General features: G+C 33.6%; 1 protein-coding gene across 1 annotated transcript in view; it reads right to left on the bottom strand.

Annotated features, from left to right (window-relative positions):
* VPS13C (vacuolar protein sorting 13 homolog C) overlaps positions 1-17842 on the bottom strand; it is a 194867-nt gene that overhangs the window by 84297 nt on the left and 92728 nt on the right. Inside the window, 10 exon segments of the mRNA XM_017869045.1 lie at positions 3206-3373; positions 3801-3904; positions 5002-5118; positions 7280-7442; positions 8171-8230; positions 8753-8832; positions 9620-9776; positions 11680-11816; positions 15997-16105; positions 16830-16977. Of these exon segments, the coding sequence (XP_017724534.1) occupies positions 3206-3373; positions 3801-3904; positions 5002-5118; positions 7280-7442; positions 8171-8230; positions 8753-8832; positions 9620-9776; positions 11680-11816; positions 15997-16105; positions 16830-16977 (1243 nt within the window).

The raw sequence follows: 17842 nt of genomic DNA, 5'->3' as shown, positions 1-17842 counted from the left end.
TTTTTTTTTTTTTTTTTAAATGTACTCATGCATGAGGAAAGACAGTTAATTGCCTACAATCCTGTAATCATTAGTAAGAGTCAAAATTTATTTATAATAAGATGTATTTCATCTCAATTTCAACTAAAAACAGAAAAATATTTCCCAATGAGGATAAGATCATTCTTAGAAGTGATATTCTTGGTGTACATCCATTAATATTACAAAAGAAACCTAATCTCCCTGGCACCCACCTCCAAATTAATTACTCTCTAGAAAAGTAAGCATGATGGTTTAAGTAGAAATTCATGCTTTTAAGAAATCATGAGATTCTGCACATGGGAAACCCTATGGACTCCACCAAAAGGCTCCTGGAACTGACATACAACTTTGGTAAAGTTTCAGAATACAAAATCAATGTACAAAAATCAGCAGCATTTCTATATACCAATAACATCCAAGCTGAGAGCCAAATGAAGAACACAATCCTATTTACAATAGCCATCAAAAAAACAAAGTACCTAGAAATACATCTAACCAAGGAGGTGAAAGATCTCTACAAAGAGAACTAGAAAACACTGCTGAAAGAAATCACAGATGATACAGACAAACGGAAAAACATTCCATGTTCATGGATTAGAAGAATCAATATTGTTAAAATGGCTATACTTCTCAAAGCAATCTACAGAGTCAATGTTATTCCTATCAAACGACCAGTGTTATTTTTCACAGAACTAGAAAATACTATTCTGAAATTCATATGGAACCAAAAAAGAACCCAAAAAACCAAAGCAATTCCAAGCAAAAAGAACAAAGCTGAGACATCACATTACCTGACTTTATACTATACTATAAAGCTACAGTAACCCAAACAGCGTGGTACTGGTACAAAAACAGACAAACAGACCAAGGGAACAGAATCAAGGACCCAGAAATACAGCTGTACACCTATAGCCACCTGTTCTTTGACAAAGTCAACAAAAATAGGCAATGGGGAAAGGATTCCCTATTCAGTAAATGGTGCTGAGACAGCTGGCTAGCCATATGCAAAAGAATGAAACAACCTTTTATTCTATGGTGAAAGGACCCCTACCTTTCACCATTTCAAAAATTAACTCAAGATGGATTAAATACATAAGTGTAAGACCTCAAACTATAAGAATCTTTCAAGAAAACCTAGGATACACCATTCTAAACATCAGCTTTGGGAAAGAATTTATGACTAAGTCCTTAAAAGCAACTGCAACAAAAATAAAAATTGACAAGTGGGACCTAATTAAAGCGCTTCTGCACTACAAAAGAAACTTTCAATGGAGTAAACAGACAACCTACAAAATAGAAAAAATATTCGCAAATTATGCATCTGACAAAGGTCTAACATCCAGAATCTATAAAAAATAGTGTGAACAAGTGAACAAGCGAAAAACAAATCCCATTTAAAACTGGGCAAAAGACATGAACAGACACTTCTCAAAAGAAGACATACAAGGAGCCAACAAATACATGAAAAAATGTTCCACATCACTAATAATTAGAGAAACGCAAATCAAAACCATTATGAGATACCATTTCATACCGGTCAGAATGGTTGTTATTAAAAAGTCAATAAATAACAGATGCTAGGGAGACTGCAGAGAAAAGAGAACATTTATATAACTACTTGTGGAAATCTAAATTATTTCAGTCACTGTAGAAAGCAATTTAGAGATTTCTCAAAGAATTCAAAACAAAACTACCATTTGACCCAGCAATCTCATTACTGGGTATATATCCAAAAGAAAATAAATGATTCTACCAAAAAGACACATGCACTCACGTGTTCATCAGAGCACAATTCACAACAGCAAAGACGTGGAACCTACCTAGGTGCCCATCAACAATGGACTAGATAAAGGAAACATGGCATATATACCCCATGGAATGCTACACAGCCATAAAAAAGAATAGAATCATGTCCTTTGCAGCAACATGAATGCAGCTGGAGGTCATTATCCTAAGCAAATTAATGCAGAAACAGAAAACCAAATACTACATACTTTTGCTTATAAGTGGGAGCTAACCACTGGGTATTTTACAGACATAACAATGGGAACAACAGACACTGGGCACTACTACAGAGAGGGAGGAAGGGAGAAAAAGTTTGAAAAACTATTCTCAGTACTTGGGTGATGAGATGAATCATACCTCCAAACCTCAGCATCACGCAATATACTCATGTAACAAGCCTGTCCATGTATGCCCTGAATCTAAAATAGTTGGATTATCAACTGAAATTAAACAGTTGAAATTATCAACTGAAATTAACAATTGAAGTCCAAAAAAGCTGAAATTATCTTTTTAAAAAAAAAAAATTATGATTTTAAAAAGTTCTGATTGGCAGTCCCACTAAGAAGAATAGGCAGATTTAAATCCTTCAGCCCATGTGATATGGTTTGGCTCTGTGTTCCCACCCAAATCTCATCTCGAATTGTAATCCCCAGGTGTCAAGGAAGGGAACTGGTAGGAGGTGACTGGATCACAGGGGTGGTTTCCCCCAATGCTATTCTCGTGAGAGTGAATTCTCACAAGATCTGATGGTTTTATAAGAGGCTCTTCACCCTAAGCTTGTTCTTGTCTACTGCCATGTAAGAAGTGCCTGCTTCCCCTTCCACCATGGTTGTTAAGTTTCCTGAGGCCTACGCAGCAATGTGGAATGATGAGTGCACTAAACCTCTTTTCTTTATGAATTACCCAGTCTCAGGCAGTTCTTTATAGCAGTGTGAAAATGGACTAATACACCATGACAGGTACATGAAAATAAATAATAAAAAGAAAAGCATTTCATGACGCTGTTGATCACAATCATAACCAAAAGCTGTAAGTTCCAATATGAGTCCTCCATATGCCTGAAGAACTTCCTCAAAAAATTGTTTTAACTAAGTAATCTTAAATATATTTCATTAAACAAGTTACAGTGGAAAGCCCTAAATTAAAACATAAAATGTACATTTAAAATGTATACCTATAGAAATGTTCTAGAATTATAGTCTATATCTTCAAAACAATAATTTTAAAAATTCATTTGGTTAACATCATGAAAAGGATTTCTTTAACTATAACATTCTGTTCAGCACTCAGGTGCTCATCTTACAGCCCTATCAGTGAAGATTTTTACTATCTAGGTTCAGTTGTATAAGCAAAGATATTTAGGCCTCAGTGAGAAATAAATATGTTTAAAAAAACTTACCAAAAGAGACATGAAGAATTTATGAACATAAACAATCTGAATACAACCCACTTTGAAACTAAGTTTGCCATCTACTTTGGACATATCAGCATAGGCCTCTCCTTCTGTGGCATCTGGATAAAGAGTCAGTTGGAACCTAAAGACTTCATCTCCCAAAATAGAGACAGCCTAAAAATATTAGATTAACTGGTTATTATATTAAAAGAGCTGTATAGCCCTTATCAATGTATTATAAATAAGTTCTCTTATTAGAGAATCTTTGATATATGAAGCAGTAGCATATGAATTCAATCTTAAAAATTATTAGCTGCAAACATTTTACATGACAATAACTTCTTGTATTTCTATAAAAAAATTTTATCAGTAAAAATATCAATCACTTAACTGTTCAGAAATAACTTTTACAAATCACTGGGTATCAAGAGGCCTAGTCTATACACAATGTGAAAGCAGACTATTACCATTTTCATCTCCAATTCCTAATAAAGTGCCTGGTACATGACAGACAATAAATGTATACTGTGCAAATAAATAATTGCATCTCAAATCCAAAGAACAAAATAAATTCCAATATAAGAATCTATTTTTTAATCACCTTTTTGTGAATGGACTGCAAATCTACATTCGTAACTATAATATCTTTAAGTCTGGCAAACACATCGGTCTGCTTAGGCTTCACAGAAACAGAGGCATCCATTCCTATAGGAAACATAACATTTATAAACTTTTCACCCAATCCACATGACTAAGTCAGCGGTTTTTAAGGTCAGTAATATACTGACAAGATACAAAGTGAATAAAAATTACTCATTATTAAACATATTAATGGCATCAACTTTCATGTATGAGATACCTAAGAATAATACCTTTAAATAATAACTTTAAGGGATACAGGCATCTCCTCCAAAAAAGTTGTGGAAATTTTAAAACCAAAAAAAAAAAAAAAAAAAAAACCACCAAGTTTCAAAGAAATTTAGATTAATTTAGAAAATTAATCACATTTCTCCAAACTTAAATATCCTCTGCATTGGCAAGATCAGCAGTGGTCATTTAGTAAGATAATATTTGTTAAAACAGTGATCTTACAAACATTTACTGTATTATTAAAAACTGGGCTGGGAACAGTGGCTCACATCTGTAATCCCAGCACTTGGGGAGGCCGAGGCAGGCAGATCACGAGGTCAGGAGATCGAGAGCATCCTGGCTAACATGGTGAAACCCCATCTCTACTAAAAATACAAAACATTAGCTGGATGTGGTGGCAGGTGCCTGTAGTCCCAGCTACTCAGGAGGCTGAGGCAGGAGAATGGTGTGAACCCAGGAGGCGGAGCTTGCAGTGAGCCAAGATCATGCCACTGCACTGCAGCCTGGGCAACAGTGCAAGACTCCACCTCAAAAAAAAAAAAAAACAAAAAAAAACTGTTACTCCAATAACTAAAAATAAATGAACAGTATTTAATGAATACTCTTATTTCTATAATAAACTGTATTAGAAAACAGTCTTCTAAGATTTCCCTCCAAAAAAAAATTTGTCATTCTCAGTTTCTAAAGGCATAATGATTTCTACAATTGCATAAAAATGTAGATAACGCAAAATGCATAAGGAATCTCTCAAGTCAGCAATGAATCATAATAAATTTACTTGTAACATTTTAAAGCACATCTCTGAAAAGTTTGCCAAGTCTTCAATATAAGTAAACCAAAAGAATACTCATGAGAAATCTACCAGGGACAAGCTCATTTTTCCTAGTTATGTAAAGAAACAGAAATATCTACAACAAGAAATAACTACTTACCATGTATTTTAATCTCTGCAATGTTACACTTCTGATCACAGACAAGGACATTAAATGCATTTAATTCAGCTGTGACCTTTAAATCAAACACATCCTTTTGGGAAATGTTGCTGGATACTAAAAAAATAATGGAAACCTTCTGATTAGCAAAGGGCAAAGATAATACAACACATACAATAACTTCAAATCCATCAAAATAAAAGTACCCAATGCACTCTGAGGAACCAAAACGCCCTCCATTAGGATAATATGTAATTAACATAAATTTTGGATTAATTATCAAATTCCATCATACAAAAATCAGCACGTTCCCCTTCAAATTAAGAATAAAGGCAACTAAATATTAACAGCACCTTGAAAGTACAATTTACTAGATGGAAACTTTAACTTTTTTTTCTGGGAATAAAGAAAACATTCTATATTAGAATTCTAGAATTCTCTTGGTCTAAAGTTTTGATTGTAAACTCCTTTTCACATCATATATTAGATTAAGGAAGAATAATTCATGATAAACTGCAATAGTGATACACAGTTAATAAAATACATATTATTTACTATGGCACTTACATGTTATTAACTACAGAATAAATTTCTCCAGATTATACCCTGTTGCTCCATCAAGAATCCTAAAATAAATTCTATGAGAAATGAACATAAAGGGCCAAACTTTAAAAATACAAAAAAAAATTTTATAATGTATGTGCATGCCGGTGTATGTGTGCATAAGAATCACAATCAAACTAGCTCCCTATATCCACTTTAGTCCAGATCCTGACTGATAAATTTAGGATACATTTTCCTAAAAATCCGTCTCGCTTGAAGGAAATAGAGCCTTCTGATTGAAATTGCAAAAGCTTGGAGAGTATCTGTCCTTAATCACCAGTATGAGAGGTTTTTTTTTTTTTAATATTTAATGTAGCATAATGTTGTTTTCTTTAATATTTGACGTAGCATAATCAAACCACAAAGACCAACAATATAGCAAAACTGGAAGACTTTCTTTGGGTTAATAGTGTTTCTAGTTTATTGTGAGTTCAAATATTTCTTTTTCATTTATTTAACTGTGTTGTATATGTTTTGTATGTATATATAATATAAAGTAGAGGAATTTCCAAGGATATTTCTGAGGCTGTTAATGTGACAAGTACATTAAAGGCAAAGAGGGTAAAGCTCTTTTACTCTAGTTTATAAGGAAATTGTTGCTCTGTTCCATGGTTTAAAAAAATCAGATCCGGCCGGGCATGGTGGCTCACACCTGTAACCCCAGCACTTTGGGAGGCCAAGGCAGGTGAAGCGCCTGAGGTCAGGAGTTCATGACCAGGCTGACCAACATGGTGAAACCCCATCTCTACTAAAAATACAAAAAATCAGCCAGGTATGGTGGTGAGCAACTGTAATCCCAGCTACTTGGGAGACTGAGGCAAGAGAATCGCTTGAACCTGGGAAGCAGAGGTTGCAGTGAGCCGAGATCGCATCATTGCACCCAGCCTGAGCAACAAAAGTGAAACTCCGTCTCAGAAAAAAAAAAAAAAAAAAAATCAGATCCTTGTATCTGATCTAACAGTACTGACAGTTTTACAACAAACATGCCAGTAATATAGTTAAAACTCAAACTCATAATGGTCTGAAAATTGAATTACTGGATGTTAAATATTGACATTATATAACATGAAAGAAAAATAATTAAAATGATATTTGGCTTAAAAATAAGCAAATGTTATTTATTCACTCAGGATATGTATCTAACATTTCATAACATAAGTCATATGCCTGAGGACCTGGTGCCCATATCTGTGTGATCTAAATATAGTTTTGGTTAGAAACCAATGTGAGTGTGTCTATTCCAGGAGCTCCTTCCCTGCAGTGTCCCACCGAGCACTTAAAATTGCTGAGCACCAGGTAGTCTACCTGACTAACTGAAATGGGCCTTTGTTACCTTGTATGACTGAATCCATAACTGAACTTCTTTTTTTCTCATTTTCATTGAACTGAAGACTACAAAGACACATCAATATAAAGTACATACAATTTCTATTTTATGTAAAAGCTAGACAGTGAATTGAAATATAAATACATAATATTAAACAACATCTATTTAAAATTCCTCACTAAACTGCTCTATAATCCCATACAGATAACATTTTCTTTCTCTTGAAACTAACCTAATCTATCAGAGCAGCAATGTCAACATGCTAAATACTGATCTTAATTAGAAAAAACAAGTTGTTACATGATTATTGAAGTTCAAAGTATTAGATCGTGATTCAAAAATTATTACCAGCTTTGACAGCGATACTTCTGGACTCCCCCACAAGCGGTTTCAGCTCGGATTCCTTCTCAGAAGAGGAAGGTTCAGAGAACGGAGCAGCAGATGATAAAAAATCCATGAAGGAAAGTAAAGCTTCCAAATGAAGTACTAAGTCTAAGGATGAAAATGAAACCTAAGATAATGAACAATTGGAGAGGCAGATTTCAGATGCAGCAACATTTTTACATCAGGGTTCAACAGATATAAGTAGCACAAGAATAGCTCAATTAAGGGCCTTTTTAAAATTTTTATTTTTTTAAGAACTCATTATTAACTCACTATCAAAATGTTAATCCTCGCCAGATAGTAAATCAACTCTCTGCTCACTCCCAAGTGCAACCACAATTTTAACTCAAAAGAACTGGAAGAGTTTTAAGTAAAGATACAGGAAATATTATCAGGCTTTAAACCACATTTCAGGCAGTTCCAAGCTGACTATGCATGTTCAAATGGACTGTGAGCAATGTCTGTACCAGGCTATGCTTTATGCTTCCCTTAATCTTATTCTATTCCTAACGCCAATACATAATTCAAATGTTTAATGCTTCCATCAACGCTAGGCCAAAAAACCACAGCCGACTAAAATCAGTAACAAAATTCCCTTGGAGTGTATTATTCACATACTTGTCAAGAAATCTAAGTCAAAACTGGGAAACAATCTTTTCAGAACATAAATCAACTTTTTGTAAGAACTTTATTCCAATTTTATTATCTATACTTCACTTTATCCATAAATTAGGAATATTATTATTGCCACTGTTATTCTCATTTTAGAACTTAACAATCTCACAGTTGAAAATGGCTATGAAGATAAATGTAATCAACACAACCCAGCCTTATAGTAAATTATAAAAGATTTACCTTCAGTGTCTGTTTGGTACTGTCATGAATAGTTTTAAATTCTGGTCCATCACTGTCTGCCTACAAATAGTGGAGAATTACACCACTGAGTTTCAAACACTAAAAATTCATACACTGAAAATATACATATTCTTTACTTTTCTAAGTATGCTATTAAAAGAGTAAAAAGATATTTCTTAAAAGCAAAGAAGGCCATTCAAAAAAAAAAAAAAAAAAAAAAAACCAAACTGACCACATAAGCATTCCTTACATTCCATACAAGCAAAAACTCTAATTCCTTATCCTACTGTGGAGGAAATGCTAGTATATCTAGATTAGGTACACTAATCCAAAAGTAGGAAAAGTGCTAGATTATAACCCACTTTGCTTTGGATTACAGTGGAACTTTACATTATTACCATTTATTCAACATCACAGGTTAATGAAAGTATCCAGGATTTTCAGATGCTTGCAAAATTCACCACACCAATCAATTTAGATAGAAAAATGTTGGGAGAGAAAATTGGAATATTAAATACAAGGGTAATATATATAACTTTATATATTCAAATATTAAAGAATCCTAGTAATGAAACTAGGTACCTTTGTCAGTAACATTTTCAGAAGGGGTTCATCAGTCACATTAGAAGAGTTAATAATGTGAAGAGGTTCTCCTTTAGAATCTAAAACAGAAAAAAGACAAGGTTGATCCATCAAGTTAACCATTTCACACGTTTTAAGACAGGACCAGCCAAATGTACACAAATGTACATTTGTCAAAACTCAGGACTGTACACTAAAAAGAGTGAAGTACATTGTGTATAAATCTTACCTCAACAAACCTGGCTTTGAAAAAAAAGAAACAAATTCCATAGAACAAAAATACTAGTACTCACCAATTACACTTGGTATAACATATGGTACTACTGTATTACTGTCATCTAAACAAATCATGGTATATTAAAGAACTTATAAAATACATAAAGTAGGGATTATTCTCAATACAAGTTTACTTTACTTAAAGATATCCCATAGAGTTCTTATAAACTTTAAGCACTAACAGAACTTTAAAAGTTAGCTTATCGCAGGAACTTAAGGTCAAGGATACCCACTAACGATAGTATTTATTCTGAGGGAAGGACATGAGACTACAGATGATATTAATTTTTTCATCTATATACTTTTGTATTTGATTTTCATTTTTCACAAATATATATTAACATAATTAAAATGAAATGTTAAAACTCACATAATTTAAAAATCAAATAATACATCATATTTTCTAGTAAATTAACCCAACTTTTCAAAATGGGTCCCCTAGAACTGTACCCAGGGACTGTTGTTGAAAAGTTGAGTTAATGTACTAGGAAATTAACACAACTGTACACAAATCAATATGTTTAATGTTGATAAAAAGGTAGGGATCATCTGCCTAATGAATAATTTACACAGACTATATTTCACACTTACCAGTGAAATCAAAGCACTGCATACTAATTTTTTTTAGATAAGCTTTAGCAGTCATGTCATAGGTTTTAACTCTAGCTTCCATTCCAAGTTGCAGGACATTTAGCTCATGTAAAGGCCTTCCCTTCTTTTCTGATTTTTTCATCAAAGTAACCACAACCTAAAAGAAGGTACCAGTATTACCACCAACTATTTCATTAATACACAATGAAGGTAAATCAAGAATTTAGTAAGTATCCAGAGTGATATAAGCAAGAAATTCACACAACGTTAAGATGTTTACTTTTATTTGTGCCTGCAGTTTGGCCTAATTCCCAGAAGTCCTAGTCTGATAGACAGCCTTTCATCTGAAAGTCTGTGAGACCAACAGCCAATTTTTACATCATTCCTAAGGCGAGCTTTCTCAACTTCGGCACTATTAACATTTTGAGCTGGTAATTCTTTGTAGTGGGAACTGTCTTATGCACTGTAGGATATGAGGCAGCATCCCTGGCCTCTACCTATCAATTGTCATTAGTATTCTCCCCTCAGATAATGGCAACAGAAAATGGGTTTCAAACAATGCCAAATTATCCATGCGGAGCAATGCAAACTGTTCCCCTTCAACCCAATCATTGTTCTAAGGGAAGAGAACAATCATAATATATATCATAAATAATATGTAAAAGGTCTTATGGGTTTTATATATGCGTGTGTGTGTTAAGTATATCTGCAAATAGAATGATTCATCTATCAATGTTTCAACTACCAAGGCTTAAAAACCTTCAGTAACTCTGATATTAACCAGAAAAACATCCAAGTTTAACATAAAGAAATTGGCTTCAAAGCATGTATTTCAGATTCTTAAAAATAGAGCCTATTCCTTTAAAAGTCTGTTTGTTTGTTTGTTTATTGACTGATTGCTAGAGACAGGGTCTTGTTCTGTCACCCAGGCTGGAGTGCAGTAGCGCAATCAGAGCTCACTGCAGTCTTGACCTCCTCGGCTCAAGTGATCCTCCTGCCTCCCAAGTAGCCAGGACTAAAGGCACATGCCACCACAACTGACTAATTAAAAAAACATTTTTTTTTTTTGCAGAGATGGGGTCTCGTTATGTTGCCCAGGCTGGTCTCAAATACCTGAACTCAAGTGATCCTCCAGTCTTGGCCTCCCAAAGTGCTGAGATTATAGGCATAAGCTATTGCAACCAGCCTATTTAAAAGTTTATTATTTTTAGCTCAGAGAAAAAACATAACCTCTATATAACTATTTAATGATAAAACAGATTTTAGAGGAAGTCCTTGCAAGTCCCTGTATCCACTATGCTTTCTCACATACTCACACTTTTATGCCTGTTCCTCTTTCCGCCTTGCCCCAGACCCTTTCCTGATCCCTTTTCTCAGATAATTTCCTATTTCTCTTTAAAAACTTGATTCAAATGTGTCCTCCTCCAGAAAATCTCTTCTGACCCTCTCAGTCTGCTTAAATGACTACTCCCTACCATCAGCACCCCAAGCTCCAATAGTATCCTCAGCAGAGATTTCGTGAAATAATTACAAAAATTTTAATAGTTTTCCTGCATGAGTTCAGACTGTAAGCCTTTTACCTCTACCCTTATCACTGGGCACATATAATAAGTATTTGTTGGATGTGTGAATAAAGAAGAAAATGTATTCCATCTTTCCTCAAGAATATGCAGATGGCAAACGTATTAGGAATGTAACATTTTTTAAAATGCAGGCATATTGTGTTTTATTCTATCAAGGGTTTCTAACATTTGAAAAGAATTTATCTGACACTACTGCCCTTTCCTGCCTTTCTTATATGACATCCAAAGCAAATGACATTCCTACTGTCCTAAAAGCATTAAAAAGCATGTTACAGAACATGCTGTCATTTTCTCTATGAAATATTATAACTCCCAAATCCTTAACAAACTTTCAATTTTTAAAACATCACTGCTACATGTGAACAGCCCACACAGATTTTTTTCATCAGTGTCAATTATTTACAAGTTTAGTAGAGGTAATTCCAATATCCATTACTTATTCACCGCACTTTACAAAAACAGATGAGAATTACACACCTCTTTAATTTCAAAATTCAGCAGCATATTAATGATGTCTACAGATCTAATTTCTTCCACTCCAGCTGCTGAAGTATTGTTTGAATCATGTATATCTTGTTGTGATATAGAGATTTCAAGGGGCTCTTTAATTTCACCTGAAATGTTTAAAAGAAATTCATTCACTTTTATTCACAAATTTCTTCCACAAGTACTTATTGTGGACTTATATGAGTATTCTGGACCTGGTAGAGGCAATGAAACTCCACAAATTAGTAACAGCCCTAGCCCTTGGAAAACTCCTGGTTTAGTGGAAGAGACAGATACATTTAAAACACAAACAAAGATACATTTAAAATACAAACAAACAAGCAGGCCACACCCAGTCACATTAAATGAACAAATGTTAATAGACTCTATATAAAATGCACTGAAAGCACAGAACAAAGTGTGACATTGTTATACAGAAGTCAAGAAAGGTTCTATTAGAGGAGGTATTATTCAAGCAGAGCAAAGGACCTCCTCACATAGTGGAGACATTACCAGAAAGGAGCAAAACCAGGGAATGATAACACATGATAGGTCTTGCAAACAGAATGGAGTCTGATATGGTTAAATCATAAGGGAGGCAACAAGAGGTAAGACTAGAAAAGAAAAAAGGGAGTGGGAGGTCAGGGTCTCTCATGCCATACTAACAAACAAAAGTAAAGCTATATAATTATGATGCTGTGTTTCTGAAATTCGCACACCCTGAAATGAAATAAAATTGCTTTTTAAGCTGTAATATAAAAAATAATAACAGCTATCACTTGCTAAGTGCTCATCTGTGTGGCAGACACTGTTCTAAGGTCTGTATATAGACTGTTCTATTTAATTCTTATGACATCGTTTTGAGGTAAGAACTTTATTGTCTTTATTTCAGAAATGGGCAAACTGAGGTTCAGACATTTGTGCTCAGTGTCGCACAAATGGCAGAGCCCAAATTCATCAGTCTGATTTTACAGTCTTCACTCTCCACTGTCCCTCAGTATCATTAAATTAGTTATTACTATTATTAGGGTTGACATTATCTTGACCACTAATACACCACACAGGAACCACGTAGTGTAAGCTATACCAGAATTCCATACTGAAAGCCGCTATTGTTAATCATTACCTTTGACAAAGCATTGCATAGGGCAAGGTTTCCTAACTATCATCTTACTCCAGCACTGTTCCAAACATAATGTGAACCAGGGGAATTGATTCCAGCAAATATTTTTACTTTTACAAAACAATTCCCTGAATAGGCAAAGATTTTTCAAATGGAAAATAAAAAATACTGATCATTTAAAAAACTAGTAAATTTAAGTTGATTGAAATTAACAAACTCTATTCATTAAAAGACCCATTAAAAGAGTAAAAGGCCACCAGTCAGAATATCTACTGGAAAGTCAAAAAATAACAGATGGTGGCCAGGTTGTAGAAGAAAGGGAATACTTATACACTGTAGGTAGAAATGTACATTAGTTTAGCCACTATAAAAAGCAGTTTGGAGATTTCTCAGAGAATTTAAAACAGAATTACCTTTGACCCAGCACTCCCATTACAGGGTACATAACCAAAGAAAACACATCATTCTACCAAAAGACCACATGCCCTCACCTATTCATCACTGCACTATTCACAATAGCAAAGACATGGAATCAACCTAGATGCCCACTGACGGTGGGGGCTGAATAATGAAAATGTGGTACATATACACCATGGCATGCTATGCAGCCACAGAAAATAATGAAATCATGTCCTTTTCAGCAACATGGATGGAGCTGGAGGCCATCATCCTAAGTGAATTAACCCAGCAACAGAAAACCAAATACCACATGTTCTCACTTGTAAGTGGGAGCTAAACATTAAGTACACATGGACATAAAGATGGGAATCCAACAGACACTAGGGACTACTGGGGGGGAGGGTGGGACAGGGGGAAGGCTGAAAAACTACCTATCAGGTACTATGCTCACTACCTGGGTAATGGGATCATTTTAGATGAAATCTCAGTGACACGCAATTTACCCATGTAACAAACCTGGACATGTACCCCCTGAACCTAAAATAAAAGTTGGGAAAAAAAGAGAGTGAAAGGCAAACCACAGATAGGGAAAAGATATTTCTATACATATATGCATATAACACACATAACCAACAAAGGGCTCATATTCAGAATTTAAAAACTACATATCAATAAGAAAAAAGGCAAACATCTCAATAAAAATAGTTGTCAATAGGATAGAATGGTTACATCACAAAAAAGTTATTTCATATGGCCAATAACCATATGAAAAGGTGATCAACTTCACTAGTAATCAAAAAGCAAATAAAAACCATAGTGAGACACCACTGAATATCTATCAGAATGCTAAATTTAAAAAGATCGGCAATGCCAAGTACTAGGGAGAATGTGAAACAACTGGAACTCTCATACATTGCTGCTAGGAAAGTAAACTAGTACAACCAGTTGGAAAACTTCTTGGTATAATCTGGCACAAGTTACTGAAGCTAAATGTAAATCTCACATATGACACAGTAATTCTACTCCTACCTATATATCCAAAAAAAAATTTATATAATTATGTCAAAGACACACAATAAAATTCATAACAATTTCATTCATGATAGCTAAACACTGGAAACAACCAGAATGTCCATGAAAGATAGAATGAAAAAAATAAATTTTGATACATTCATATAACTGAATAGTGCACAAAAATAAAAAGAACAAACTACTCCTATGCACAACAACATGGATGAATCTCACCAACAAAATGCGGAGTAAAAGAAGCCAAACATCGAAGAGTAAATTCTGTATGATTCCATTTATATGAAATTCAAGAAGAGGCAAAACTAATCTATCTATTACAAGTTAAAATGGTAGTTACCTCTGGGTGGATTTGCAGGCACAGTGTTTGGCAGTGACTGAGAAAGGGCAAGAGGGAGGCCTTCTGGGGTGCTGAAAATGTACTATATCTTGATCATGGTGTATTATACACTGAATATTTGTATACTTCACTGTATGTATTAAAATATAGTAAAATAGTTTTTTAATAATGAAAAATACAGTGGGATACCAGTTTTCACTTAGCATATGAACAAAAAATTTTAATCTGGTAATATACTGTGTTAGAAAGGTATAGAAAAACAACCTGGTGGGAATGCAAAGTCAGTAAAGTTCTATGGAGGCCAATCAGCAAGATCTGTCAAAATCTTAAATTAGTCTACAGAAATTATTTGCTGACCTAATTGTCAATTAAATTTATATTAAATTAATAATTTTACATATCTTTTAACTGGTGTTATCCTATAGATATATATATACTTGTAAAAGTATATGTATGCGGATATTCAATGCAACATGGTAATAATGAAAGTTTAAAAACAACCAAAAATGACTATCACTAGGAACTTGCTAAATAAATTATGTGTTTCAACAGAATTTAATACCAGGCAGTCATTACAAAGAAAGAGGCAGATCTATACATATCTACAGATATGGAATAGACACCAAGACACACTGTTAATATTTTTTAAAAAACAGCAAAGTGAACAAACACACACATGCATGTACACATACAGGATGCTACCATTTGTTTGAAAAAAACTAAAGATTATATATTTACGTGTTTATACATACATTATATATATACATACACACACACACATATACATATATATTACCTTAAAAAATAAGGCTGTTACTTTTCCTTTAGTCAAAAGGGCCATGGTAACTAATAATTTGAATTCTCTTTTCATTTTTACTGCTGTATAATCTCTTCAGTATCTTTGGAAAGTGAAAATTTATCAACCATTTCAATTCTTGCAGATATTTTACTACCAAGCCTTATTGAAAAATCAGATACACTATGCTACCATAACCTACTGCCAACTCAAAATGCTTTCTTCTATACATGCAATTTCAATGATTACTTCAAGAATCTACCACTGATTTGAAGTCCTTCTTTATGGCCTCCTCTCAATTCACACAACTTACAAAAAAGCCTGAAACTATAACTGACAACTTAGCATAAACCCAGGAGGCGGAGCTTGCAGTGAGCCAAGATCCGGTCACTGCACTCCAGCCTGGGCGACAGAGCGAGACTCCGTCTCAAAAAAAAAAAAAAAAAAAGAGAGAGTCAATCATCTCCAACTATGATTTCATTCAATAGCATCTTGTTTGTTCTCTTGATAATATAAACTGCAATTTGTAAACATATATTTGTTTACTTTTTATTTTCTGATTGCCTACTAAACCATAAATAAATAGACACATATGTATTATGCCACTTACTGTTAGCCTCTTACCTGTCTCTTGTACTCTTGGTTTCACTTTATCCAAGTCTTCAGTACCCTCACCGAGATTTTCTGCTAGTATCCTAAATAGGAGATTAAGATCTTCTTGATTTAGACTAACCTGTAAAATATTATGTTTAAAAAACTATATTACATTTTAAAATGAAACAATTTTCATACAGAAAATAAATTTCCAGTTGCAACACCAGGGACAGAATAATCCTAATACTGAAAAGTTACGTACAATCACAATCCACTCAAGTACTGTCTACTTATTTCATGTTAAAATTTTTATATTCAAAGACAATAAGATGTTTACAGAAAACCAATGTAATTCATCAGTCAGTATTAGCTCCAATGACTTGACTGATGTTTACTGAAAGTTAAATATGATCAAAGAAATCTGATCTTTTTTTAAAAGTGACAACTTCAGAAAATGTATAATTCTACTTTTTAAACAATAACAATTCCAATGAAATAAAAGGTTGTCTTAAATATAAAAGAAAATATTTCCCTCAATGCTATAATTATCTTAGGTGTACTTAGATATCCCTAAAAATAAAAAAGTACATATATAATATATGAGACAGTATAATATGCTAATACATAATTTATATACAGATCCCTACCAATAGGTATGTATAGCAAATTTTAAAGTTAAGAAATCTTAACTAAAGATTAAATTCTACTGAAAATAATAATGATCTTGTTGGACAAAGTCTCACTGAAATTTTTCTTATACTAGTCAGCAAAAAAAGTCTTCATTTCATTTGGATTTCTACTTTAAAAGTCTTTGGAGTTTAAAATTTCAACAATGAAGTCTTTTTTGTCACTCATATACTTACATTCATTGAATCAAGATGTCCTTTAATTTCCACAACAGGCACCTTGTGGTACCAAGATGCAGCTAGATTCCGATTTACAAGAAATTCCAAGTTAATTGGGTGCAACAGCTGAATATCAGGATGGTAGGTGCCTGGCTGGATCACCGTCCTATGAAAAATAGAAATGTTACATATGCATAGATATAGGGTATAAATGCAACATATTAAAAAAAGCAAAGTCAGGTAGTTATTTGCTGCTCTAAATACTGATTTGAAACAGCGTGGCTTAAGTATTTTCAAAACTGAATCTATAATTAATCTATAACCCACTAGAAGGGACAAATTAAAAGGTGATATACAATGACTCATTAAGAAAACTTTTTTCTTTAAACAGTAGATAGGTGAAAATTGAATAAATTTTAAGAGCAATCCACACTGTTGAAGAAAACAGAAGATCATCATATACAGTTGTTCAAGGATTAATAGGTATGTTGGTGCAGAGACTGAAGAAAACGATGGCAAAGTGAACAAGAGGAGAAGTGAGCATTTTCTAAGGCATTTCATAAAGCTTTTCTCTAGGATTATTTTCTAGACTTGCCTTATAGTCATTAATTTCTTATTCTACATAATTAAATCTTCATGGATGGGGTAGAAAATAATTTTTTTTATGGCATCTATTAACATGCTTTTATATGAATAATAAAATCAGTCATCTAAAGGCATTCAATAATACAGACGGCTGATCTAACTGTTTAACTGAACATTTTTTTTAATTATTATTATTATTATTTTTTATTATACTTTAAGTTCTAAAAAGCTTATCCACCATGATCAAGAGGGCTTCATCCCTGGGATGCAAGGCTGGTTCAACATTCGCAAATCAATAAACGTAATCCAGCATATAAACAGAACCAAAGTCAAGAACCACATGATTATCTCAATAGATGCAGAAAAGGCTTTTGACAAAATTCAACAGCCCTTCATGCTAAAAACGCTCAATAAATTCGGTATTGATGGAACGTACCTCAAAATAA

Source organism: Rhinopithecus bieti, unplaced genomic scaffold, assembly GCF_001698545.2.
Source record: "Rhinopithecus bieti isolate Rb0 unplaced genomic scaffold, ASM169854v2 scaffold_4908, whole genome shotgun sequence".
NCBI classification, from domain to species: domain Eukaryota; kingdom Metazoa; phylum Chordata; class Mammalia; order Primates; family Cercopithecidae; genus Rhinopithecus; species Rhinopithecus bieti.
Note: the sequence above shows the minus strand (reverse complement) of the source record. Positions and strands in the feature narration are given on the sequence as shown.